At 41.0% G+C, this 27,842-nt stretch overlaps 1 protein-coding gene and 1 pseudogene across 2 annotated transcripts; both read right to left on the bottom strand.

Moving 5' to 3' along the window:
• Positions 1-16: 16 nt before the first annotated feature.
• On the bottom strand, positions 17-13,862 carry LOC137708856 (transcriptional activator DEMETER-like; annotated as a pseudogene). The gene is made up of 21 exons (XR_015958415.1): positions 12,765-13,862; positions 11,217-11,999; positions 9,561-9,807; positions 7,350-8,140; positions 6,902-7,255; positions 5,460-5,550; positions 3,959-5,362; positions 3,766-3,845; positions 3,532-3,616; positions 3,346-3,437; positions 3,202-3,270; positions 3,070-3,106; positions 2,901-2,983; positions 2,120-2,554; positions 1,811-1,847; positions 1,675-1,732; positions 1,433-1,572; positions 1,285-1,348; positions 989-1,105; positions 865-903; positions 17-386 (listed from the first exon to the last, which is right to left on the bottom strand). The product of XR_015958415.1 is annotated as a transcriptional activator DEMETER-like (transcript).
• Positions 13,722-26,685, bottom strand: LOC148689725 (uncharacterized). The gene is made up of 4 exons (XM_088688522.1): positions 26,500-26,685; positions 25,256-26,319; positions 23,702-24,490; positions 13,722-13,828 (listed from the first exon to the last, which is right to left on the bottom strand). The coding sequence occupies exons 2-4, from the start codon at positions 26,115-26,117 to the stop codon at positions 13,722-13,724; spliced, it is 1,758 nt and encodes a 585-aa protein (XP_088544648.1). The 5' UTR covers positions 26,118-26,319; positions 26,500-26,685.
• Positions 26,686-27,842: the final 1,157 nt, after the last annotated feature.

The raw sequence follows: 27,842 nt of genomic DNA, 5'->3' as shown, positions 1-27,842 counted from the left end.
TGGACCTTCTGGCAAGTTATTGAATGGATTACTCCTTTCTCGGAATTTATTGAACTATTCTGTACAGAATACAATCAACTCGTCACGAGACCTCACATTTCCTGAATGGTGCTGGCTTTCCGCTGCCCGCCCATCGTATAATGTGTGCATCTCATGCTAGAGGAAGAATAATTAAATGTGCTAGAATTTGTTAGTCATTGTTCTTCTCACACAGTCAGTAGTCTTCTGTATATCTGATGAATAATCTTCTCTGTGCCATCATGGTCAGTTTTATTTCTTCTCTTCATTTTTTGTCTTGGTCATCTTGCTCGCTGGGAAGTGCAATCTGGCCGTTAAGGGCCGTGGTGCTCTTGTTTTCTTTTCGAATCCCCTCACACAAACATATCCTGCAAATAAATCAATCAGTCTACAAGGAAACTTGTTCGCCATCTCGTCAGTTGACAGCTAATGTAAAGACACCAGTTCTGCAATAGAATGTTTTTCTTTTTTTCAACAGTCACACCCACCTTCAGAACTTCTGCCTTAGAGTTGTGTGAATAAACAACCTCGTTATCCATGTCTGAACTTTACAGGTGCATAAACAGTATAATCTTATGCCGACATGATGTAGTCACTAAAATGATCAAATACATTTGGCTTTTGATTGACTTTAGGATATTCTAATATCCTATCGACTAGATGAAGTTCTTACACAATATATAGTTGCAAACATCCAAGTAGGTTGTGTCGGAATTTAATTTTGTGATCTTGTGTTATCTTCTTATTTATGTACTATGTTCCTAAATAGTTATCCGTTGGTGTCTTATGTTCCTAAATCGTTATCCTCAAACTAATATGAAGAACTGAAGTCAGCATATCACATACCTCTCCAAAAGCAGTATTGAATTCCCTCTGTTGATAGACCTGGTCGAAGGTATTTCATTGTGAGTGACTTTACATTTCTAATTGGGTTCTTTGGAAAGTAACCGTGGTATCTCAATTTCATTACCTTTGAAAATTGTCGATACCGAAGTTCCAAAGTATACTGTCCGTCTTGGCAAATTCCATATCCACCCCCTTGGAACATCAATTGGGTTATGACTAGATTCATGATCTGCGAACATCTGCATCGTGATAGAGTTTTGTTTATAAATGAGAATAGGCAGATAGCACTCTTTTTGACCTATTGGTTTGGAGGAGTGCCTCTAATTTAGATAAGGTGTAATTTCTGGACTGCTATTAACTTAGTCCTGACTAGACACAGTGGATAAAATCGAAGGAAATTTGTTTGAAGAAGACTTGTCTCGTTAACTTGAAAGTATGTGCCATTGAGGGGGAAGCTCCCTCTCATTGCTGTTCTACAAGGTATCTGTGACAAGATGAATTAAATTTTAGTAACAACTGCAGGTGGTCTATTTTGTTTACATATTATCACAATTTACATTTTCCTCACCAAAATCGTCCCTCTGACTGTTTGCAAATTTTCTTCTCTTATACTATTGCATGAAAAGCATGTCTTCTCATTGCACAATTTGTTTTGATCTTGGGAGCCGCACCTGCTTTCTGGTTGTTGAATTGAATTTGCAGTCTCCCCTGGTATACCGTGATGCAGAATCAATGCATCACTTAGCAAAATGTACAAGATACTCAATTTTCAACAATGCATCTCAGTTCTCTGTGATTTCTTGAGCTTACCTGGTGTCCATATAGCTAGAAGGTATGGGCTTGGATCATCTGGTTCCCGTCTATCCATCTGCAAAGTTGAATAGTGATAAACTGAGATTAAGAATGTTTCATATATTCCATATGCACAATTAACATATTAACCTACCCCTTCCAAGAGTGGATGCGAATCAGGTAGTTCATACCTGCATTGTATCCACACAGATGTATAAGTTTGTCATGGAGAATTATAGTTACGTCTATGTACATATGTTTATATATAGGTATGTATGTCGAAACTCATAATATATCCTAGGCAGAGAGTTATTTAAAATGCAGTTAGAATTCTGATGGCAGCGAATTCAGTATTTAGACACCAAAAATTGTTTTGTTTGATTGAACATGCTATGGGTATGTTGTTACTGCGTCCAGTGTATTGGTAAGCATATGCGGTTTTATTGGGAAGACAGGGACTTACACTTGGTGCTCCGTTCGTAGTCTACTGACGTTCTTCAGCTTGGGCGTAGGGATAGAAGTAGCTTCTGGATTCAAGGCAACTAAGGCCTTGGACATGTCACCTTCTTGGAGCTTCTTCTCTTGCATATAGTTTTGTAATGTCGATGTGAACTCTTCCATGTTGAGTTTGATGGTAGGAATCTCATCAGGATCTTCATAGAAGAAGTCCTCAATTTCACTTTCTGATAGCTCTGTCAACTCTTGTTCTGGCGTTGCTGGCTCTTCGATTATTGGTTCACACTCTTTAGTTACAGTACCTGCTATCAGGAGTGAGTTGTTCTCAGGCGGAGGCAGTGACATAGGAGTGACAGCTATGGTGGGATTTATCTCGGGTTCAATGGAAACATTTGAACTGACAATTCTCTTCTCTTCTGGCCCTGGCAGGGCAAGTCTTGCACTGCACCAAACAAGGTTGGTCTGAATTTGATTAAGACTGTCTTCTTCAGAGAGTCTCATAATAATGTACTGTATTGTTGTTTATTATTTTTATTTTTTACTTCTCTTTCTTGTTCCATGTGATTAGTGAAACATAGAGTACTTCTTACTTCTACAGATTCTACATGAAACTATCTACTAGTTTAAGTTTTTGAAACACTTTCTGATTACTAATTAATAAGGCCAGAATCTCATGCCCCAAAATATGTAAGGTTTCTCGTGACACGCTTCAGCGTTTATTTTCCTGCACAGTGACATCCACAGTGACATCAATATACATACAATTTTCCAGAGATGATTGCTCGAACCTTGCAAAAGCACTTGCGAAGTGTCTACATTCTCCTCTCATTGGACATGCATTGCAATTCGGTTTACTCTTTGTACAAAATACCTGCATACATACGAAAACAAGAGGGACTTATTCTATTTTTGCTTAATCACAAATCATGTTTCTAATCAAAGAAGCGCCATAAATACCTTTCCAAATGTAATCATCTGGTAGTGCAGCTCGTAACTGTCATTCAATAGTCAGCTAATTAGCAAAAGAGCAAGTAAAAAAGAAAGTGCCCACAAATTAATATGAATGGTTCTAGGGAAGTATGAGATTACAGGGTTAGTTGATCAAGTTTGCACAATCTTGGCCATAAATACTTTTGAATCGACTCCAGCATTGGGTACCTAGAGAATGATACAGTTAGCACTTGCAATTATGGAAAAGTTAATCATCCAATTGTTGAGATATTATTTTCTTACAGTTCTAAGAGGTGTAACTGCAGTGATTCTGGTAATGGTTGGAGGGGGACCCATCCCAGTCTTACTGCTATCCTTCCAACATTTGTGTCAACCTTTATGGAGCAAAAAGAAACAATATTTCTTATATTGTAAGATGTTCCCGGACTATCATAGGAAAATTGCTAAATTGTGCCACACAATTGTTACCGGGAAAGCAAGGTGGTGAAGTGTTAAAAGCCGGATGCACTCCACACTTTTCAAGCCCAATCCTCGTATGCTTAATAGATAATCCCTGCAGAATAAGCATATGTGATAACTAATTAACTATATACAAAATATACGGATGCACTGCAGTCCATTGTTCATCATTTGGATAGCCTTGTGCATAAAAGGGGCAGTTGTAATGTTATAGAAGAAAATGAATTATTTGGAATGACTGACTTTGCTTTATCAGGGGGAACATCTCTTAACCATTCCAGATCGATGCTTTCATGTTCTCTAACCAGTCGCTTTAGGAATTCCTACAAACATTTTGCAATCACTGTTAACCTGTCCTGTGATGTTATCTTGGGGCAAATTAACGGTGCTCTTAACAAACATGAGGTCTTTAGACTGAACACTAATAGAAGAGAACCTGCATTCGTTCCACTAGCAAGTTGTTCATCCCTCGCTCCTTGATTGCATCAGATATTTCTTTGACATTAGCATTTATGAGTGCTTCATAGTCCAGAGAGTCCATTGTATCTCTATTTCTTTCTGTTTTCCTACCATTGGCTTGTGCCTGCTTTCTCAAAATGTCCCAGTCAACTGCATTATTTTTCTCGCCCTCATCAGCCTTTCCTTTTTTTCCTTTTGGAGTTTTACTTTCCTTTTCTTCATTTGGGATTTTTTGTACCTGTAAATTGGAATCAACTGATTGATTTTCAATGTACATTTGGTTATTTGCTACAGAGATGCTATCAAAGACATTGAAAGATTTTCTATTGAGCTCACTGACATTTTGGACATGCTGCTCGCTACCACACTTATTTCGCAGAAGTGGTTCAGTATGCTTTACAGGCTCTGTGGCTGATGTATTTTCTGATTGGAAGGTTAGGTTTCCCACACATTGGTGACTGTAGTGGGAAGGTTGATCATCTCCCATGCTTGACCTTGGTTCAGAATTCCCTTGCTGGTCTGTCGAGTGCTCTTTGAAAGATGGATACGGGTCCTCTGTTATATTCTGTTGCATGGAGGAATTAATGACACTTCCTGGCAGTTCTTCAGTTTTTAAGCTCTTGTAATTTTCTTCATGTTCAATATTAAACCTGGAAGCAGTTGAAGGCCAAGAGTATATGCTTTCCTCACTGAAATTTCCAAATCTCCATAGCTCTGGTTCTCCAGAATCTGGGTACATGTGAAACTGATTGTTGCTGGAAGGAGCAACTGGTAGTTGCATTTTTTTATAGTCAAGATTGATTGAATCCTTGAAGGAAGTGCCATTGAGATGATGGGTTCTGTCTGATCGTCCCTTTAGCTGTGCAGATTTAATATGCCCATTCTTGGATCCGTCATTTGACAGTGAACTTCCATTTACTTGATTGTAAACGTCTTGAAACTTGGTTGCTTTCTCCATCTGTTGACGTGTTGAAAGGGAAACATAAATCTTCTTGGGTTGGCACCCAGTGATAGGATCTTCTGTTTCTGAGTTGGAGCCCGAGTACAAATTGATTCCTGCAGCGCCTTGAGTGACTGAGGATTCAAAAGAATCTTGAGATGATACAAATTCTTCCTCCAAACATTGACTGTGTGCCTCCACTAAGTTCCTTTCTGTCCCTGAGGTCTCACTGTCTCTCTGGTTATCTTCAGATTCATGGAGTGTCCTAGAAATCGGGTGATAGATTGGCTGACTTGACATATCTTTATGCCATTTGGTGACATCATCTGGACTTGTCATGCGAACTGCTGGTTCTTTTACCAATATGTTTGTCCCAACCTTCTGTTGAGCTTCGTGATTGACTTAAGCGGAAATCGTGCAGCCAAAGACATGAAGGCAGAGCTACGAAGGTTAAAGGAACAAAAAGAATACTGTTCACTTCAAGACATTCACGTATGGGAAATCCGGTTGTATATACATGCTAAAGTTGTGAACGTACCTTGATAGATGGTCTGAAACATTCTGAGTAAGGAAAACTCCAATCACTGAGTCAACAACTGATCCTTTCCATTTTGAAAAACGTCTGTCTCCTGTATAGATTAATTTTATCAAAGGTTCTGCATGTTACCTTTGAAGTACCCAGGAACTAATTGGAGAAAATTATAATGAATTATGTCTTTATGGTACATGAGAAGCAAAAGTACTTCTTATCCGTTGTCTAATTGAGAGAAATACAAATTGTGCAATCTTTAACAAGGAAAAACTTACTTTGCAAAAAATGGCATCAGCTTGGTTTATATATGTTTCATATGTAGTCAAGTTAGATTGAGCTTAATTTTTTCCATATTGAATATAAAATTGAAACTTTGTGGATTCTTGACATAGGTGAAAATGTATTTTGTGCTGCAGATTGCCACTAAAGTAGTTTATGTGAGCCAGAAAATTTGCTGCCAAAGGAGAAAAGGAAACGTGGGTCAGCCTAGCAAGTGGTATGAAATTTAAAACATTCATATCTTTGTTTTCATACATGTGTGTGTGTGTGTATACCATTGTTGTGATCATTTAAGATTTTCTGCTAGATAGAACCTCACTGCATATTTATCAAAATTTTACCAACCATCAACTCTGATATATAGGTCATGGTTCACTGGTTTAACCATTTGGCCAAGGCTGCGCTGGTCTTCTGGATAATTTACTATACATTTTTTTCAGTAGATTTTCAAATTGACTTGGAAAAATATGTATTTGCCAACATAACAATGCTAATTCTTTTTATTCATATTTTGGTCATTTTTGCACTTGAATTCTTCCTAGTCAGTCATTTTTAATGTAATGAAAAGGCTTTTGTATTAATCATTGTTTATAATGGAGTATAGATTAAGAAAGGGCTACATCAAGTGCTTAGAGCTGATTAATTTACAGTACATATTCACTCAATTACATAATAAGGGCCTAGACTTACGCAATTGTGTGTTACTATTGTGTTGAATAGTATTGTATCTTCTCTAACGCTATTGTTTCTCAAGACGTCTATGTAATCAAAAGACCTTTTAATCCCTAAAATGTCAGTCTTCTATTACCTTCTCATTATTTCAGGTGTGATTGTGTGAAAAACCCTTCTTTTTTCACCCCAAAAAAAAAAATGAAAAAGAAAGAGAAAAGAATAAAAAGAAGGAAGTACATGTTTTTTTTCTAGCTTACTAGGTGGGTGGCTTAACTTGCAGTTCACACAGTTGGACAGGCACTACAGTATAGTAATGAATCTAAGGATGATCGTCCTCTTTAGTTCAGAGCTTCAATATTTAATAATACTTTGCAATTAAATCTGTTAAAGAGCTTTCAAGCACGTAGACGGCAATGTTGACGTTATAATTTTTTTAACATATGCAACATGGTAGTTCATGACAATACAATTTAGTTATAAAATATAAGTTATTGTACCTTGAACAAGATGCATGCGTGCAATGAATGATTCAACTCGGCCTTGGAAAACCTTTCTTTCCTCTTCCCAATACTTTTCCTTTGTCTTATCATTTCCTTTAATGCCTCCGCTTCCTTCCTTGCCCATCAAAAAATTCCATATCCTATTTGTTTCTGGGTCAAGCTCTACTTTAGGCCGTGGCTTACGTCTCTTGATAAATCTTTCATAGGGAACAACTGCACCGTCTCCTTTGTATGGGACAAGGGCATTTTGCTCGTGCTCTAAAATTTTGCTGCATCTTCCATTGAGGTTCAGATTATTAAACTCATGTATGATGTTATCTATTGATATAATATGTCCTCTTACTGGAAATCCTGCATCAAAATCAAGAGTATGTCATTATTTGTGAGTTGAAAATAACTATTGTGATGATACATTTTTTTAAGAGGTTTTTTATGTTAGAAGTACCGATTGCTTTTGAAGAAGGCTGCTGATAATTGTACGAGGCATCCTTCTCTTGCAGGACATTATCTATACCTGCCTGTGTGGATCCCACAGTCTGCTTCATTTTTAACATGTTATCATGGTGAGTTCGAGATACCTGCTTGTTTCCTGGTTGAACGGATTTTTTGGGGTATGATGAGGCTAGCTGGTTACAGGTTTCAATCGTGGAATGGGTGGAAAAACCAAGACCTTGGGTGAAATCGTGGCATGAATGTGATTTGGATGAGATCTGCGGATTTAGAAAATTATTCCCAGAAGCGATTGAGTAAGTGTATCTGTCACTCGTAAACTTGTCCATTCCTTTGTTCTGTCTATCCATGCTTTTGTTACTTTCAATGGAAGAACTCAATATCGTATGTTTCTTTGATGCGAATCCATTTGAGTTGACTTTATTTTGCCCTGTTCTTTCAAAATTTCCCAGACGCTTCTCAATTGGTGTAACTTCACAAGGCGTATTATAGATGCCCAAATACCCATTCTCGAATTTCTGTTTCTTATGACGTAGTGAAAAATCCTGGCTTAGCATTCTCTGATGGCCATCCATTTGATATATCTCTTGGCAAGACAGTGAACTAGGTGGATGATTGGTAGAAAGATGTGTATGCTCCACGGTTCGACAATACTCCCTCTTGGATCCCCTGACTTCACTTGGAAGGGGGAGGGAGAAGATCTTTAGTACCGAGTGAGAGTCACCCTGAGTAATATTTTCTTTCATCTTAAGGCTCTTACCGCTAGTTTTTGCTCGAATGACATCTGTAGACATCGAAATTTCAGTAAAACAAATGTTCACCAATGCATTAAAGTTTTGACGTGTCAAGGCATACATGGCATACGCCACGTGTTGTACAAATTGTACACATGGCGTGTGACTCAACAAAATAGGAAGAAATACCCTTGAAGGATTAAACAAGTTTTTCTTCTCATTTTGGGCAATGACAAGGCAAGTACATTTCAATCCATTGAGGATCAAAACAAGTTTTTCTTCTCATGTTGGGCAATGACAAGGCAAGCACACTTCAATCCATTACGGATCAAAGCAAGTTTTTCTCATGTTGGGCAATGACAAAGCATACACATTTCAAGTTTAAAATGGTGTTAAGTGGGAAATTAGGCCATAAGTTAGACCACTTCAAGTTTAAAATGGTATTAAGTGGGAAATTAGGCCATAAGTTAGACCACTTCAAGTTTAAAATGATATTAAGTGGGAAATTAGGCCATAAGTTACACCACTTCAATTTCAATATTGCATTAAGTGGGAAAATTAGGCAATGGTGCTTGGAAAGGAAAAAAATATTTTGTGGTGGTGATTCATTCTCAAAGCCTATAAATAGGCTTCTCCATCAAGGTATCAAGCATCAAGGAATTCACAAATACATTTCTCTACTCCAAAATTAGAAGAGAATTCCCCAAATCCTTGAAGCTTTGAAACTCCAAAGCTTCCAACCATCCAAATTCCCAAGAATTCCAAAGGATCAAGAAAGCTCTCTTCGTTCTTCGTTAAATCCTCTTTCAAGATCAAGCCCCGACGGCCCTTGAAGAAAGTGTTCATCCGTTCATCCTAAGCATAAGCCCCAACGGCCCTTTGGATCAACAACCTCAACAAATCCACACATCCAATCGTTCTTCAAGATTAAGCCCAAAAGCCCTTGAAGATCCGCTCATCCATCAACCTTCAAGATCAAGCCCAAAAGCCCTTGAAGAAATCCACACAACCATTATTCAAGATCAAGCCCCGACGGCCCTTGAAGAAAGTGTTCATCGTTCATCCTAAGATCAAGCCCCAACGGCCCCTTGGATCAACAGCACAAACAAATCCACACATCCAATCGTTCTTCAAGACTAAGCCCAAAAGCCCTTGAAGATCTGCTCATCCATCAACCTTCAAGATCAAGCCCAAAAGCCCTTGAAGAAATCCATACACCCATTCTTCAAGATCAAGCCTAACGCCCCTTGAAGATCTGTTCATCAACTGTTCATCAACTGTTCATCCTTAGATCAAGCCCCGACGGCCCTTTGGATCAACAACTCATCCACAAACCTACACCCTACGAAGATAAAATCAGAGGACCAAATTTGAGAGAGATCGTAACCCCAAAATCATAAACACAAAAATATTATTTTGTACACGTTATTCTGGTTTCTTGTTTCAAGGAATCTTTCGTGTTCAAAACATCTTGACACATTCCTTCATCATGGCTATGTTGCTGCAAGGGAGTGTATCCATCTCTGCATCTTCTCTGGCATAAATCATAATTCCCATTTTCTACATGTCTCTCCATAACATGCAAATTTTTCAGATGCATGTCTTTTGTTGTAGCAAGTAGGGATGCCGATGGTTGCCTTTCTGGCAGGAATAAAAAGTTATTTGGCATAATATTCATGGAAGAGGTACAGTTACTCATAGTTCCTGGAATCTGGTTCTTGTAGACATCGAAATTTCAGTAAAACAAATGTTCACCCAACGCATTAAAGTTTTGACGTGTCAAGGCATACATGTCATACGCCACGTGTCGTACAAATTGTACACATGGCATGTGACTCAACAAAATAGGAAGAAATACCCTTGGATGATTAAACAAGGTTTTTTTTCTCAATTTGGGCAATGACAAGGTAAGCACACTTCAATCCATTACGGATCAAAGCAAGTTTTTCTCATTTGGACAATGACAAAGCATACACATTTCAAGTTTAAAATGGTGTTAAGTGGGAAATTAGGCCATAAGTTAGACCACTTCAAGTTTAAAATGGTATTAAGTGGGAAATTAGGCCATAAGTTACACCACTTCAATTTCAATATTGCATTAAGTGGGAAAATTAGGCAATGGTGCTTGGAAAGGAAAAAAATATTTTGTGGTGGTGATTCATTCTCAAAGCCTATAAATAGGCTTCTCCATCAAGGTATCAAGCATCAACCAATTCACAAATACATTTCTCTACTCCCAAATTGGAAGAGAACTCCCCAAATCCTTGAAGCTTTGAAACTCTAAAGCTCTCAAGAAAATCCCGAAGGATCAAGAAAGCACTATTCGTTTCTTCGTCAAATCCTCCTTCAAGATCAAGCCCCAACGGCCCTTGAAGAACTTCCACCATTATTCAAGATCAAGCCCCGACGGCCCTTGAAGAAACCTTCAAGATCAAGCCCAAAAGCCCTTGAAGAAATCCACACAACCATTATTCAAGATCAAGCCCCGATGGCCCTTGAAGAAAGTGTTCATCCGTTCATCCTAAGATCAAGCCCCAACGGCCCCTTGGATCAACAACCTCAACAAATCCACACATCCAATCGTTCTTCAAGATTAAGCCCAAAAGCCCTTGAAGATCCGCTCATCCATCAACCTTCAAGATCAAGCCCAAAAGCCCTTGAAGAAATCCACACAACCATTATTCAAGATCAAGCCCCGACGGCCCTTGAAGAAAGTGTTCATCGTTCATCCTAAGATCAAGCCCCAACGGCCCCTTGGATCAACAGCACAAACAAATCCACACATCCAATTGTTCTTCAAGACTAAGCCCAAAAGCCCTTGAAGATCTGCTCATCCATCAACCTTCAAGATCAAGCCCAAAAGCCCCTTGAAGAAATCCATACACCCATTCTTCAAGATCAAGCCCAACGCCCCTTGAAGATCCGTTCATCAACTGGTCATCCTTAGATCAAGCCCCGACGGCCCTTTGGATCAACAACTCATCCACAAACCTACACCCTACGAAGATAGAATCAGAGGACCAAATTTGAGAGAGATCGTAACCCCAAAATCATAAACACAAAAAATATTATTTTGTACACGTTATTCTGGTTTCTTGTTTCAAAGAAACTTTCGTGTTCACAGTTCTCTACCATCAATTCATTCTGTAGGGCACCTTGCTTTGCTGGTCTGGCTTTTAAACCCTGGTTAGTTACAGGGACCATAGATGTCCCTTGAGAATCAAAATTCATCTTGATCCCTTGCTGCATCTCATCTTGTTGACCACCTGCTTTGCATTGGGTTTCATCCATGGTATTTTCTGAATCAAAATTTAGAGCTCTTCTGCATGATTTTGCACCTTTTCCAGCATTAGGGTCTATTGTCTCCCTTATACCATTTGCCAGTGGACTTGGGGATTCCTTTTGAACATTCTTTCTTACGTACTTCCTCTTTGCTGGTTGGCTCTCCTTAGACTCTGTATTGCTTGGAGTTGTAGGCTTTGGTGTCCCTTTGGGTTTGCCTTCTCTGATTACTTTGGGCCTATGTTTTCTTTGCTTCGATGGTTGCTGCTGCGGTGTCTTGTTTAGATCAGTCCCTCTGTCACCTTCCCTGTCAGAATCTTTGTTTCCCTTGTATGGTGTAGAAATTGCTGATGTTGATGACTTCACAATGTTCTGCAAGAGTTCGTAACCATTTTTTTGAATTGCTTCATCTCCTATAGACATGGTTAGTTTCACCTGCTCATCTTTTTCCTTGCTAGAACCTTCCTCCATCAAGAATTTCAGTAATGCAGAAAGCTGGTCGTTCTCCAAATTCTTGTCCTGGTCTGTTGTGAATTGGTGTTGGCTGGCAACACATGAGGCAACATCAGCTTCTATTGTTAGTAAGGAGTTTAGATCACAGCTTGACATGAATGGTACAGGGAAATCATCTGTGCAGAAAGCAGTTTTTCTGTCAAATACTTTTAACAGTGAAGGGATTTTTGGCAATATATGGCTATTAAGAAATTGTCCACCGGAGTGAAATTCATCATGATTTCAAGACCATTTAGATGCAGTATGACACACCCAAGTTATAAATGTTTCACCTTCATCAATTTGTGATTTTCCAATTGAAATTGAAATATTTTATGGATCGCTTATATATATTGGTCTATTGCCTTAAGCCGTTGAATTGTGCAAAGGTAAACGTTTTAGGCTTTTAAGTACAACAAGCCACTAGATTTTGAGAGCCAACCACCACATCTAAGTTAAAGTGGGTAAACTTTACGGAGGTTAATACTAAGAATCACTATTATCTAATGGCATTCAAAAAGTGTTACGTTCTTGCTTTGTTTTGCCCCTCTTTCCCCTGCTTTTCTTTTGTTTTTGGTTAACATCATCCAACAGCGTCAAGTCTTTACTTTTAGGTAGTGTTTGGGTGCCAAAATGAAGTTGGTTAAGTGAAAAATAAAGATAAGATACAAACAAGTTATAATGCATATAGATCATTGGTTAAATGTAAAAGATACTTGCAATTAAGTTGAAATTTCAAGACATGAAAGTTCCGCTTGGAAGTGCTCTCATCTATGACAATATTCCAAATGTTTGAATCAGTTATTTGTCACGTAAGACTTTGATGGATTTGTGACACATTTCATGGAAATCTTTGTTTGCAGTGTATGACACAGATATGAGAACCGAATAAAAATACTTACTCTGGCATATCTGGGACAAGCTGTCACCATAACTCAAAGGGTTTGAATTTGAACTTGAGCAGTAATTTTGGTCGCCAAATAACCAATGAACTGAGTTGGAATCTCTCTGACTGTTGTCAACTTGAGAAGGAAAATCCATAACCAACGATGTGCTCATCACCTTACTTGAAGGATATGAACCATTGTTGCAATTTTGATTGGTTAGCAAGAAATGAGCCGAATCGATTCCTTGGTTTCTCAATTGAGGATGCAAATTGGGATATAGAAGTGTGTTCGCTACTATGTCCACACTACTTGAAGGATACGAACCACTGTTGAAATTTTGGTTGGTTAGCAAGAAACTATCTGAGTCGATTCCTTGGTTTCTCAATTGAGGATGCAACTTAGGAATTAGAGGTGTGTTCGCTGCTATGTCCACACTTCTGCTCAGGTTCCCGTTTGCAGAGGCAACATAAGCAGCATTATCATGTAGTAGCTGTTGTGTCAATGGATTATCTTTCCAACTTGAGCCTTCATCACAGAGCAACTGTGTGAAGAATCCTGCATTGTAGGAGTCTGAAATGTGATTGATCATTTGAATGTTCTCCCCCACACTACCATCATAACCATATCTATGTAGCTGACCATTCGGGCTAACAGCTTGAGTCATGCCATTGTAACTAGCCCCCACCGGTACATGCTCCCTCGTAATTCCAGTCAATTGTTGTTGCCGATTTCCTCCTTGATGGAGGTTCCCATAAAGGTTGACTGGGACCGGATGAGGCTTCACTGGAGTCGGCTTCTGTGGAGTCACTGGAACCCAAGAATCCACGACCCGTAAATTGTCATCCCGGGGAATAAAAAATCCCCCTTCAAATTTCATCCTTGATTGAGCCCCTACAATTCACAAGCCATCCAAGTCTCTTTTGACTTGTCTCTTACATTAATGTCTCTATTAACACTCTCCCTGGTCTTCTTCTAATCAGATAACTTCAGCTGAAAACCGAAAAACGTCCAGTTTTCTTGTTTCTTATCCCCATTGCCGGAAACAACCGGTGCCAAAACTCCCAAATACTCCCTCCCACCTACCATGAATGCATAACACAATCAGTATTCTATATATACCAGGAAATTGCTACGAATTACCGTATCGGCATTCAAATTCCGCTCATCCATCAACCTTCAAGATCAAGCCCAAAAGCCCTTGAAGAAATCCACACAACCATTATTCAAGATCAAGCCCCGACGGCCCTTGAAGAAAGTGTTCATCGTTCATCCTAAGATCAAGCCCCAACGGCCCCTTGGATCAACAGCACAAACAAATCCACACATCCAATTGTTCTTCAAGACTAAGCCCAAAAGCCCTTGAAGATCTGCTCATCCATCAACCTTCAAGATCAAGCCCAAAAGCCCCTTGAAGAAATCCATACACCCATTCTTCAAGATCAAGCCCAACGCCTCTTGAAGATCCGTTCATCAACTGGTCATCCTTAGATCAAGCCCCGACGGCCCTTTGGATCAACAACTCATCCACAAACCTACACCCTACGAAGATAGAATCAGAGGACCAAATTTGAGAGAGATCGTAACCCCAAAATCATAAACACAAAAAATATTATTTTGTACACGTTATTCTGGTTTCTTGTTTCAAAGAAACTTTCGTGTTCACAAATTTGGCACGCCCAGTGGGACCATCTCTACCTCTCATCTCTGTCTCCGTTCAAGATTTTTAAGCACAGTCCATGGCTTCAAACAAAGAACAAGTCATGACTATCGGCACTACCTCCATTGAAAAACAGTTGGTTCAGATGAAGGAAACAATTGCAAGGCTGCTAAAGACTGCAGAGGAGAAAAACTTGCAAACCGCCGGACTCATCAACCGTCTGGAGGCGCAACATGGCGTCAAAGTGAAACCAAGCTCTCTTCCAACTAAGAAGACCGAAGAAGGCTTTAACCCAAATGCCTACGAACTCATGTCAAAGGCTAGGCATGACTTTGCTTCCTCTTCAAATCTTGGAAAGAAGGTTTCAAACACCGTCAACGACAAAGATCGTGACCTCACCAAAACTCAAAAGAAGTTGAAGGAGCATGGTTACGGAGTTGACAACAACCAAAGCACACCTCCAAAATCAATGGCATCAAGCAAGGGACAAGCCGTTCTTGCAACCACCAAGGGAAGAAGCATAAGCACTTCCGCCGCAAATGGAGCATCCATTGGTGCCACAACCACTTCTCAACATGCCGCTGCAAAGTTGGTACTGCTAAGCAAGCAAGAGCAGCATCAAAGGCGCGAGTCGGTCATCCACCTGACCTTGATGGGGGCACCAAAGCATGCTATTGAGGCACACAAAATGACACCCCAAAATGGCCAATGGGGTTCTTCATCAGCACTATGGATGTCTGAAGGAAAGTCATGTCTATTGGTTGCACAAGTCATGACCATCGGCGTCACCTCTGTTGAAGAACAACTGGCTCAAATGAGCGAAGCAATTGCAAAGCTTACACAGACTGTGGAAGAGAAGGACTTGCAGATTGCCGCACTTGTCAACCAACTAGATGCGCTGCCCGACGTGAAAGTCGACCCAAATGTTGGCCTATTAAAGAAAGAAGTCGACGAAGAAGAGGAGCCTCCAGTGGAGAAAGTCGAAGAGAAGCTGAAGCTAGACCAAGCAACGGCGTTCATGGAATCTCTCTCTATCCAGCAGCTACAGGAGATGATCGCAAGCACTGTCAAGACACAGTACGAAGGAAGCTCGCATGACTCCGTACTGTACTCAAAGCCTTACTCCAAGAAGATTGATGCTTTGAAGATGCCAAGGGGTTATCAGCCCCCAAAATTCATGCAGTTCGATGGAAAAGGCAACCCGAAGCAACATGTCGCCCATTTCATTGAAACTTGCAACAATGCTGGGACAGAGGGAGACTACCTTGTCAAACAGTTCGTACGTTCGCTGAAAAGTAACGCTTTTGACTGGTACACCGACCTCGAACCCGAGTCTATCAACAGTTGGGACCAGCTAGAAAGGGAATTCCTCAACCGTTTCTACAGCACTCGTCGTACTGTAAGCATGCTAGAGCTGACCAGTACGAAACAGTGGAGAGATGAACCTGTCATCAACTACATAAATAGATGGCGCTCCTTAAGTCTGGATTGTAAAGATCGGCTTTCTGAAATCTCTGCCATTGAGATGTGCGTTCAAGGCATGCAGTGGGGACTACACTACATCCTTCAAGGCATTAAACCACGAACATTTGAGGAGTTAGCCACCCGCGCCCATGATATGGAGTTAAGCATCACCCGTCATGAGAAGAAAGAACAGATCGCCGACTACAAGAATGACAAAGTTTTGGGGCCCAAGGTGGATAAGGCTGCGTGGAAACCCACCAAGGAAGCAATGACGGTCAACACAACTCCAGTCAAAACCCATACACGAGGCAAGGCGATTCAAACCGAAGCTTTTCGTGATCAAGAGATACGTAGACGCACTTTGAAGGAGCTTGAGGAGAAGACATATCCATTCCCCGACTCTGACGTGGTTGCCATGTTGAAAGACTTGCTTGACAAAAAGGTGATCGACCTACCTGAGTGCAAACGGCCGGAAGAGATGAACCGTACTAACAGTCCAAGGTACTGTAAATTCCACCGCTTCATTGGTCATCCGACGGAAAAGTGCTTTGTGCTAAAAGATCTCATCATGAAGTTAGCTCAGAAAGGGATCATCGAGCTAGATCTTAATGATGTGGTGAAGTCAAACTATACCACCGTCACTTTTGGCTCTTTGAACTCAAAATCTTCACCTCAACCGCTGGGGGCATGCTCCAAAACCATGTCAGTCACGTCAAGTGAAGTTGAAGGATGGACTTATGTCACTCCAAAGAAAATGCACAAGAAACATAGGTCTCCTCCACAAGTTCACCAATCGGAAAGGGGGCAAAGCAGCTACCGTCAACCTTCAAAGCTACATGAAAGTGTTGAGGATGAGGAAGTTATGACACAAAGATCGTCCGTTGCCATCACAATGCGCGATTTCTTCCCCAAAGACTTCTTCAATCACTCGGTCAAGACTCCTTGCTATGAAGATTGCAAGGAATGCCTCTCTAAGATCGTTTGACAAATTCAACCAACGCTCCTCGTTCGCACGAGCCTAAAAGGCGACAACCAACGCTCCTCGTTCGCACGAGCCTAAAAGGCGACAACCAAAGCTCCTCGTTCGCACGAGCCTAAAAGGTGACAACAAAAGCTCCTTGTCTGCACGAGTTGAAACTGCAAACGACACCACAAGCTCCTCGTTCGCACGAGCCTAAAAGGTGACAACAAAAGCTCCTTGTCTGCACGAGTTGAAACTGCAAACGACACCACAAGCTCCTCGTTCGCACGAGCCTAAAAGGTGACACCAAACGCTCCTTGCCTGCACGAGCTGAAACTGCAAACGGCACCAAACGCTCCTTGCCTGCACGAGCTGAAACTGCAAACGGCACCAAAACGCTCCTTGCCTGCACGAGCTGAAACTGCAAACGGCACCAAAACGCTCCTTGCCTGCACGAGCTGAAACTGCAAACGGCACCAAACGCTCCTTGCCTGCACGAGCTGAAACTGCAAACGGCACCAAACGCTCCTTGCCTGCACGAGCTGAAACTGCAAACGGCACCAAAACGCTCCTTGCCTGCACGAGCTGAAACTGCAAACGGCACCAAAACGCTCATTGCCTGCACGAGCTGAAACTGCAAATGGCACCAAACGCTCCTTGCCTGCACGAGCTGAAACTGCAAACGGCACCAAAACGCTTCTTGCCTGCACGAGCTGAAACTGCAAACGGCACCAAACGCTCCTTGCCTGCACGAGCTGAAACTGCAAACGGCACCAAAACGCTCCTTGCCTGCACGAGCTGAAACTGCAAACAGCACCAAACACTACTTGCCTGACGAGGAGGTGTTCTACATCGACATCTTCCCAACATGGACGATGTTCTTCGACGGATCCGCACGAGCAGACGGAGCGGGGGCAGGATTAGTATTCATGTCGCCACAAAGGCAAATACTACCTTACTCCTTCCAACTGAATGAGCTATGCTCCAACAATGTTGCTGAGTACCAAGCATTGATCATCGGGCTCCAAATGGCGATCAACATGGAAATCACAGCTCTTAAGGTATATGGCGATTCCAAGCTCATAATCAATCAACTCTTAACTGAATATGAGGTGAGGAAAGATGATCTCGTCCCATACTTCCGGCTAGCGACCCAATTGCTACAAAAGTTCGAAGCTGTGACACTAGAACATGTGCCAAGAAAGGAAAATCAAATGGCAGACGCTCTCGCCAATCTAGCCTCGAGTATGACACTAGGAAAAGATGAAGTTGCAGACGTGCCAGTTTGCCAAAGATGGGTGATTCCGCTCGTTAATGAAATGTCACTAGATGATACAAATGTCATCTCAGTACTTCCAGTCGATGCTGAAGAGTGGAGACAGCCGCTGATCGACTACTTAGAGCACGGAAAGCTTCCAGATGATCTCAGACACCGTTCCGAAATACGTCGACGAGCACCTCGCTTCCTTTACTACAAAGGAACACTCTATCAACGCTCTTTTGAAGGAGTGCTCCTGAGATGCCTAGGTGAGGAAGAAGTTAATCTAGCCATGGAAGAAGCACATTCAGGTGTGTGTGGGGCACATCAGTCTGGACCAAAGCTACATTTCCGGCTTAAAAGAATGGGTTACTACTGGCCGAGCATGGTGAAGGACTGCCTGGAACACGCCAAAAGGTGCCAAGCCTGCCAATTCCACGCCAACTTCATACATCAACCGCCTGAACCATTACACCCTACAGTTGCTTCATGGCCGTTCGACGCATGGGGATTGGACGTTGTAGGACCAATTACGCCAAAGTCATCTGCAGGGGAAGCTTACATCCTAGCTGCAACAGATTACTTCTCCAAGTGGGCTGAAGCCATCCCTTTAAGGGAAGTAAAAAAGGAAACTGTTGTTCGTTTCATCAAGGAGCATATCATCCACCGATATGGGGTGCCTCGCTACATTATCACTGACAACGGAAAGCAGTTCTCCAACCGACTCGTGGACGAGCTTTGCGACAAATACAAGTTCAAGCAGCACAAGTCTTCCATGTATCATGCTCCGGCCAATGGCCTCGCGGAAGCATTCAACAAGACGCTGTGCAACCTCCTGAAAAAGGTAATCGGCCGAACAAAGAGAGATTGGCATGAAAGAATAAGTGAAGCACTTTGGGCATATAGGACTACACATAGGATTCCTACCCAAGCTACATCTTATTCTCTCGTATATGGCGTAGAAGCTGTTCTACCGCTCGAAAGTCAAATTCCCTCACTAAGGATGGCTATACAAGAAGGCTTGACTGATGAAGAAAATGCAAAGTTGCGCCTTCAGGAGTTGGAAGCGCTGGATGAGAGAAGGCTCAAAGCTCAACAACACTTGGAATGCTACCAAGCACGGTTATCCAAGGCATTCAACAAGAAAGTCCGCCCAAGGTCTTTCCAAGCCGGAGATCTCGTGCTGGCATTGTGTAGGCCTATCATTACAACTCATAAGACAAAAAGCAAGTTCACATCAAAGTGGGATGGACCCTACGTAATACAAGAGATCTACACCAATGGCGCCTACTTAATCATGGCAGAAGACGGGTTGAAGATCGGCCCCATCAACGGCAGATTTTTGAAGCGCTACTACCCCTAAAGTAAACGCACCACGCTCCTGGCCCGCAAGAGCGTAAACTGTGTACGGCAAAATCATCATCAAAACCATCACTCATTTGAACTACGTCATGACTTGATCCCTCCTCAACCAAGGGTACGTAGGCAACTTGAAACTTCAAAACTTCAAGTACAGTCACATCATCAAAATAAAAAAAATAAAAATAAAAAAAATAAAAAAAAAGGGAAATAACACATGTTGGTGATGTATATGTTTTATCTGTATTTAGCACAATACACTAAATAAAGTAAAGCATGTTCATTGATCTCCGAGAAATTACAAGTGCGTACCAAAAAAAAAAAAAAAAAAAAAAAAAAAAAAAAAAAAAAGATGGAGCTTTCATAAAGGTTGTTCACGTGAAGCCCCACTACTTGGGAAAACTACAGAAGCGGGAGGCATCAAAGAAGAGGCCTCAATACTTGGTGGAACGCTAGATGAGCCAGGAAAAAGGTGCCTCTGGAAGAAAGCAGCAAGCCTTTGACGGTCACTTTGAATTCGACCACTGGATTCTTGCAGCTCATCAAGCTTCCTCTTCATGCCCGTCGAATAGTTATTTGCAAGCACATGCAAACTTCTATTCTCGTGCTTAAGCTGTTTGATCTCTTGCTTAAGAGTTTCCACCTCCGCCATCAATGATTCCACTTGGCGGGATCGAGCAAGTAGGCGTTTTCCCATGTTGGACACAGAGCCTGCGCACTGAACACTGAGAGTTAGGCACTCTTGAACGGCCAACTCATCGGACCGTTCTGAAAGCAGCCTACTATCTTTTGGAGTGAGGAAGTTCCTAGCTACTATCGTAGCTGTTGTTGCGTCCTTCATCACAGAATCTTCACCTGTCAAAGGGCCATTAGAAGATAAGAAAGAAGGGCACCATACATTTACCTGACGCGGCGCACTCGGATCACTGCTGAGACTCAAATCTAAGCAAATGTTAGACGGGTTAGCCATTGTCAAAAGGTTAAAAGAGAAAGGTGGATGGAGTAAAATCAGAAAGGGCCGAAGACGATTTTCACAAACGGGCGATCTTCAAAGTGTGCATGTTGGAGGTGATCGATACCTCTATAAAAAGCCAAGGCGACACGACCACCGATTCAAAAAATCGGATTTTCCTGCGTGAAGTTCGGCGACGCTTTCGCGGCTTCTCAGATAACGCGTTCAACTTTGTCAAAAGATCTCTGACAAAGTTGAAAACACGTGAAGGTTATCATCCCAACTACGCGCCTTTGCCAACAAGCGTGGTGACAGAGCCGCACCCGTGACTACTTTTTCGAAGAGGCGCTCGCTCAGAAATCGAAGAGACGCTTGTTAAAAAATCGAAGAGACGTTTGTCGACAAGGGTAAAAGAACATAACCACCACTTGCTATTGGGAAATCCCTATATATGTCGACCTTCATCTTTTATGGCAAGGCAGACCTGAAAAAAAAAAATGCCCAACTCTTCCTCACCTCTGAGGGCGCACTCCCAGCAAAGCCTTTCGAAATACTCAATTTTTTCTTCTTCCCCAAAGAAGATACCAGATGCCTGGAGTACAGATGACCCAGGAGGAAACGGTAGATTGAAGTATGTGGAGACAAGCACAACAAATACATGTGCTGATCCATTCGCCGCTTCTTCAAAAGCAAAGGTATCTCACATCATCAAGGTCGAAAGCAAAGGTATCTCATATCATGCTTTTTCCTTGTCTTTTCCTTTGTCCTTGTTCTTACTCGCATGGCAAAGTGAAAGAAACAATCAGCCGGCACTTGGAGTCAGTCTTCCGATCTGGAACCGACTGCCTGGAATCTATTCCCTGGTTGCTTACCTAGCGTTGCTCTCGAGTAGTCATCTTCAACGGTTGATACACTTCCAGAGAAGGGACCACTTCTGCAAAGGGGAGCAAGTAAGGCAAGTGAAAATGATACATTAAAGCATGTGGAGACAAGCAACAACTGCATATGCTGAGCTATCCTCTAACACTCTTCAATACGAATTGGAGAGATTGAACAAAGAAACAGAAAAAAAGAGTAAAGCTCAGACCTTCGGGGGAGACCAAAATTTCCTGCTGCCCAGTTCAAGAGTAGCACAAAGGAAAATCAACGATTGGAGGAAACCAGAAAATCTTCCAGTCGAACTCAAGATCAAGCCTCGATGGCCCTTGAAGAAATTTCCTGCTGCCCAGTTCAAGAGTAGCACAAAGGAAAATCAACGATTGGAGGAAACCAGAAAATCTTCCAGTCGAACTCAAGATCAAGCCTCAATGGCCCTTGAAGAAATTTCCAGCCCAGTTCAAGACTAAGCCTGTGGAAAATCAACGATTGGAGGAAACCAAAAAAATCTTCCAGTTAAACTCAAGATCAAGCCTCAATGGCCCTTGAAGAAATTTCCAGCCCAATTCAAGATCAAGCTTCGACGGCCCTTGGGTTGACATCTACATTAAGGGACTTCAAAACGCATCTTCTACACGTGACAAGCACATGTCTACGACGCGCCTTGAAGTGGGGGCATTTGTAGACATCGAAATTTCAGTAAAACAAATGTTCACCCAACGCATTAAAGTTTTGACGTGTCAAGGCATACATGGCATACGCCACGTGTCGTACAAATTGTACACATGGCATGTGACTCAACAAAATAGGAAGAAATACCCTTGGATGATTAAACAAGGTTTTTCTTCTCAATTTGGGCAATGACAAGGTAAGCACACTTCAATCCATTACGGATCAAAGCAAGTTTTTCTCATTTGGACAATGACAAAGCATACACATTTCAAGTTTAAAATGGTGTTAAGTGGGAAATTAGGCCATAAGTTAGACCACTTCAAGTTTAAAATGGTATTAAGTGGGAAATTAGGCCATAAGTTACACCACTTCAATTTCAATATTGCATTAAGTGGGAAAATTAGGCAATGGTGCTTGGAAAGGAAAAAAATATTTTGTGGTGGTGATTCATTCTCAAAGCCTATAAATAGGCTTCTCCATCAAGGTATCAAGCATCAACCAATTCACAAATACATTTCTCTACTCCCAAATTGGAAGAGAACTCCCCAAATCCTTGAAGCTTTGAAACTCTAAAGCTCTCAAGAAAATCCCGAAGGATCAAGAAAACACTCTTCGTTTCTTCGTCAAATCCTCCTTCAAGATCAAGCCCCAACGGCCCTTGAAGAACTTCCACCATTATTCAAGATCAAGCCCCGACGGCCCTTGAAGAAAGTGTTCATCAACTGTTCATCCTAAGATCAAGCCCCAACGGCCCCTTGGATCAACAGCACAAACAAATCCACACATCCAATCGTTCTTCAAGACTAAGCCCAAAAGCCCTTGAAGATCTGCTCATCCATCAACCTTCAAGATCAAGCCCAAAAGCCCTTGAAGAAATCCACACAACCATTATTCAAGATCAAGCCCCGACGGCCTTTGAAGAAAGTGTTCATCCGTTCATCCTAAGCATAAGCCCCCAACGGCCCTTTGGATCAACAACCTCAACAAATCCACACATCCAATCGTTCTTCAAGATTAAGCCCAAAAGCCCTTGAAGATCCGTTCATCCATCAACCTTCAAGATCAAGCCCAAAAGCCCTTGAAGAAATCCACACAACCATTATTCAAGATCAAGCCCCGACGGCCCTTGAAGAAAGTGTTCATCCGTTCATCCTAAGATCAAGCCCCAACGGCCCCTTGGATCAACAACCTCAACAAATCCACACATCCAATCGTTCTTCAAGATTAAGCCCAAAAGCCCTTGAAGATCCGCTCATCCATCAACCTTCAAGATCAAGCCCAAAAGCCCTTGAAGAAATCCACACAACCATTATTCAAGATCAAGCCCCGACGGCCCTTGAAGAAAGTGTTCATCGTTCATCCTAAGATCAAGCCCCAACGGCCCCTTGGATCAACAGCACAAACAAATCCACACATCCAATTGTTCTTCAAGACTAAGCCCAAAAGCCCTTGAAGATCTGCTCATCCATCAACCTTCAAGATCAAGCCCAAAAGCCCCTTGAAGAAATCCATACACCCATTCTTCAAGATCAAGCCCAACGCCCCTTGAAGATCCGTTCATCAACTGGTCATCCTTAGATCAAGCCCCGACGGCCCTTTGGATCAACAACTCATCCACAAACCTACACCCTACGAAGATAGAATCAGAGGACCAAATTTGAGAGAGATCGTAACCCCAAAATCATAAACACAAAAAATATTATTTTGTACACGTTATTCTGGTTTCTTGTTTCAAAGAAACTTTCGTGTTCACAGTTCTCTACCATCAATTCATTCTGTAGGGCACCTTGCTTTGCTGGTCTGGCTTTTAAACCCTGGTTAGTTACAGGGACCATAGATGTCCCTTGAGAATCAAAATTCATCTTGATCCCTTGCTGCATCTCATCTTGTTGACCACCTGCTTTGCATTGGGTTTCATCCATGGTATTTTCTGAATCAAAATTTAGAGCTCTTCTGCATGATTTTGCACCTTTTCCAGCATTAGGGTCTATTGTCTCCCTTATACCATTTGCCAGTGGACTTGGGGATTCCTTTTGAACATTCTTTCTTACGTACTTCCTCTTTGCTGGTTGGCTCTCCTTAGACTCTGTATTGCTTGGAGTTGTAGGCTTTGGTGTCCCTTTGGGTTTGCCTTCTCTGATTACTTTGGGCCTATGTTTTCTTTGCTTCGATGGTTGCTGCTGCGGTGTCTTGTTTAGATCAGTCCCTCTGTCACCTTCCCTGTCAGAATCTTTGTTTCCCTTGTATGGTGTAGAAATTGCTGATGTTGATGACTTCACAATGTTCTGCAAGAGTTCGTAACCATTTTTTTGAATTGCTTCATCTCCTATAGACATGGTTAGTTTCACCTGCTCATCTTTTTCCTTGCTAGAACCTTCCTCCATCAAGAATTTCAGTAATGCAGAAAGCTGGTCGTTCTCCAAATTCTTGTCCTGGTCTGTTGTGAATTGGTGTTGGCTGGCAACACATGAGGCAACATCAGCTTCTATTGTTAGTAAGGAGTTTAGATCACAGCTTGACATGAATGGTACAGGGAAATCATCTGTGCAGAAAGCAGTTTTTCTGTCAAATACTTTTAACAGTGAAGGGATTTTTGGCAATATATGGCTATTAAGAAATTGTCCACCGGAGTGAAATTCATCATGATTTCAAGACCATTTAGATGCAGTATGACACACCCAAGTTATAAATGTTTCACCTTCATCAATTTGTGATTTTCCAATTGAAATTGAAATATTTTATGGATCGCTTATATATATTGGTCTATTGCCTTAAGCCGTTGAATTGTGCAAAGGTAAACGTTTTAGGCTTTTAAGTACAACAAGCCACTAGATTTTGAGAGCCAACCACCACATCTAAGTTAAAGTGGGTAAACTTTACGGAGGTTAATACTAAGAATCACTATTATCTAATGGCATTCAAAAAGTGTTACGTTCTTGCTTTGTTTTGCCCCTCTTTCCCCTGCTTTTCTTTTGTTTTTGGTTAACATCATCCAACAGCGTCAAGTCTTTACTTTTAGGTAGTGTTTGGGTGCCAAAATGAAGTTGGTTAAGTGAAAAATAAAGATAAGATACAAACAAGTTATAATGCATATAGATCATTGGTTAAATGTAAAAGATACTTGCAATTAAGTTGAAATTTCAAGACATGAAAGTTCCGCTTGGAAGTGCTCTCATCTATGACAATATTCCAAATGTTTGAATCAGTTATTTGTCACGTAAGACTTTGATGGATTTGTGACACATTTCATGGAAATCTTTGTTTGCAGTGTATGACACAGATATGAGAACCGAATAAAAATACTTACTCTGGCATATCTGGGACAAGCTGTCACCATAACTCAAAGGGTTTGAATTTGAACTTGAGCAGTAATTTTGGTCGCCAAATAACCAATGAACTGAGTTGGAATCTCTCTGACTGTTGTCAACTTGAGAAGGAAAATCCATAACCAACGATGTGCTCATCACCTTACTTGAAGGATATGAACCATTGTTGCAATTTTGATTGGTTAGCAAGAAATGAGCCGAATCGATTCCTTGGTTTCTCAATTGAGGATGCAAATTGGGATATAGAAGTGTGTTCGCTGCTATGTCCACACTACTTGAAGGATACGAACCACTGTTGAAATTTTGGTTGGTTAGCAAGAAACTATCTGAGTCGATTCCTTGGTTTCTCAATTGAGGATGCAACTTAGGAATTAGAGGTGTGTTCGCTGCTATGTCCACACTTCTGCTCAGGTTCCCGTTTGCAGAGGCAACATAAGCAGCATTATCATGTAGTAGCTGTTGTGTCAATGGATTATCTTTCCAACTTGAGCCTTCATCACAGAGCAACTGTGTGAAGAATCCTGCATTGTAGGAGTCTGAAATGTGATTGATCATTTGAATGTTCTCCCCCACACTACCATCATAACCATATCTATGTAGCTGACCATTCGGGCTAACTGCTTGAGTCATGCCATTGTAACTAGCCCCCACCGGTACATGCTCCCTCGTAATTCCAGTCAATTGTTGTTGCCGATTTCCTCCTTGATGGAGGTTCCCATAAAGGTTGACTGGGACCGGATGAGGCTTCACTGGAGTCGGCTTCTGTGGAGTCACTGGAACCCAAGAATCCACGACCCGTAAATTGTCATCCCGGGGAATAAAAAATCCCCCTTCAAATTTCATCCTTGATTGAGCCCCTACAATTCACAAGCCATCCAAGTCTCTTTTGACTTGTCTCTTACATTAATGTCTCTATTAACACTCTCCCTGGTCTTCTTCTAATCAGATAACTTCAGCTGAAAACCGAAAAACGTCCAGTTTTCTTGTTTCTTATCCCCATTGCCGGAAACAACCGGTGCCAAAACTCCCAAATACTCCCTCCCACCTACCATGAATGCATAACACAATCAGTATTCTATATATACCAGGAAATTGCTACGAATTACCGTATCGGCATTCAAATTCCGGTGAGAAACACAACCGGAAAATTTTCAGAGACCAAGTCTCCCACCTAACATGCTAATTACAGAGAATATTCGATTTTCTGAAAAGTGAAAAGGCTTACAGTAATAGTAAAATGTATATGAGTGGAGGCAAAGGCGGCAGCTCAGCTCTCTCCGATCCGGCGGTGAGACGACTGAGAGTCGTCGGAGCTTGGTCAGCCACAATGCCCGAATTTACAGTCAGTTTTCATTCAACAGTAGCGTAGGGGTTGTTGAGAGAGGATAGGAGAGAGAGGGGAAAAGAAGACAAGTCAGACAGACTATGTGAACTTTTATATTAAATGGAAACTTGGTTTGGGCACCTCCTGAATTTTATAAGATGGGCGCCCGCCGTAAGTAGGGTAAAATGAATTTTTACGGAAAGTGCTTTTATGGTAGTTTGTTTCACCAGTTTAATTTAGTACATTATATTTATTGGGTTACTTGAATGACTGGTAAAACTGTAATAATTTAAACTGATGCTAACTCAGCTATAGTTTAAGTAGCGAGAGAAGTTATGAACAAAAAAATATTGTCACGTTTGAGATCATGCTGAAGTTATTTAAAATATCTTTAAAAAAGATGTTAAAAGGTCAACGTCTACAATAATAGTAATCCAAAATAATATTAAAGTTTTCCGCAGCGTCAATTATTATGTGGTGTGATATGAATTGATAATAAAGATAGTTGTTATCAAATTTAACAACTTTAAATCCATTTTTAATTTAGGAATAAATGTTTTCTTATTACTTTTATTATTGTTTTTTGTTTTTTGTTTTTTTTTTGGTTGAGATTATTATTTTTTGTTTTAAAAATATTTATTACAATTATGAAAAGTAAATAATAGCTTAAATTTGACATATTAAGTGAAGATGCTTTTAGGATTTATTTTCTGAAATCTATATATTTTTAGTAAAAAAACAACTGAATTCTAAAAAAAACACTTGAAGTATTTCGTACAAGAAGCACATAACTAATATATCTTTCAAAATGCACTTCAAGTGCTTTAGAAATTACAAAAATACTTCTAAACAACATATTAGTGGTGCAGAATCCATTATGTTAAAACCTTTGAAAAAACTTATAAGAAAAAACATGTAAGGCTGAAATCTCTACAGCAAACCTGCATTCAATATGCACTTCAACATTGATAAATTCGACTAGCTAATTTGCTTATCCAAATAAGAACAGAAATAATCATATTCCTAGCATTTTTGCAAACACTACTCGTGTGTGAATAGTGATGGAATTATCGAAATGGAGGTAGAATAAGCATTCCAGAACATGGGAATGTTTCTTTTTTATTTTTTACCCATTGATAATTTTTTTTTTTTTATAAATAAAAACACAACTAAAATTTTGAATTAAAAATTTAAAGGAAAATCAAGAGATAAAATAACCAAAAGTGTGCAAAGGGTGAAACGAT

This window comes from Pyrus communis, chromosome 17 (genome assembly GCF_041283825.1).
Source record: "Pyrus communis isolate YQ-2024b chromosome 17, ASM4128382v1, whole genome shotgun sequence".
Classification (NCBI taxonomy): Eukaryota; Viridiplantae; Streptophyta; class Magnoliopsida; order Rosales; family Rosaceae; genus Pyrus; species Pyrus communis.
This window is presented reverse-complemented; position numbering and strand designations above follow the sequence as displayed.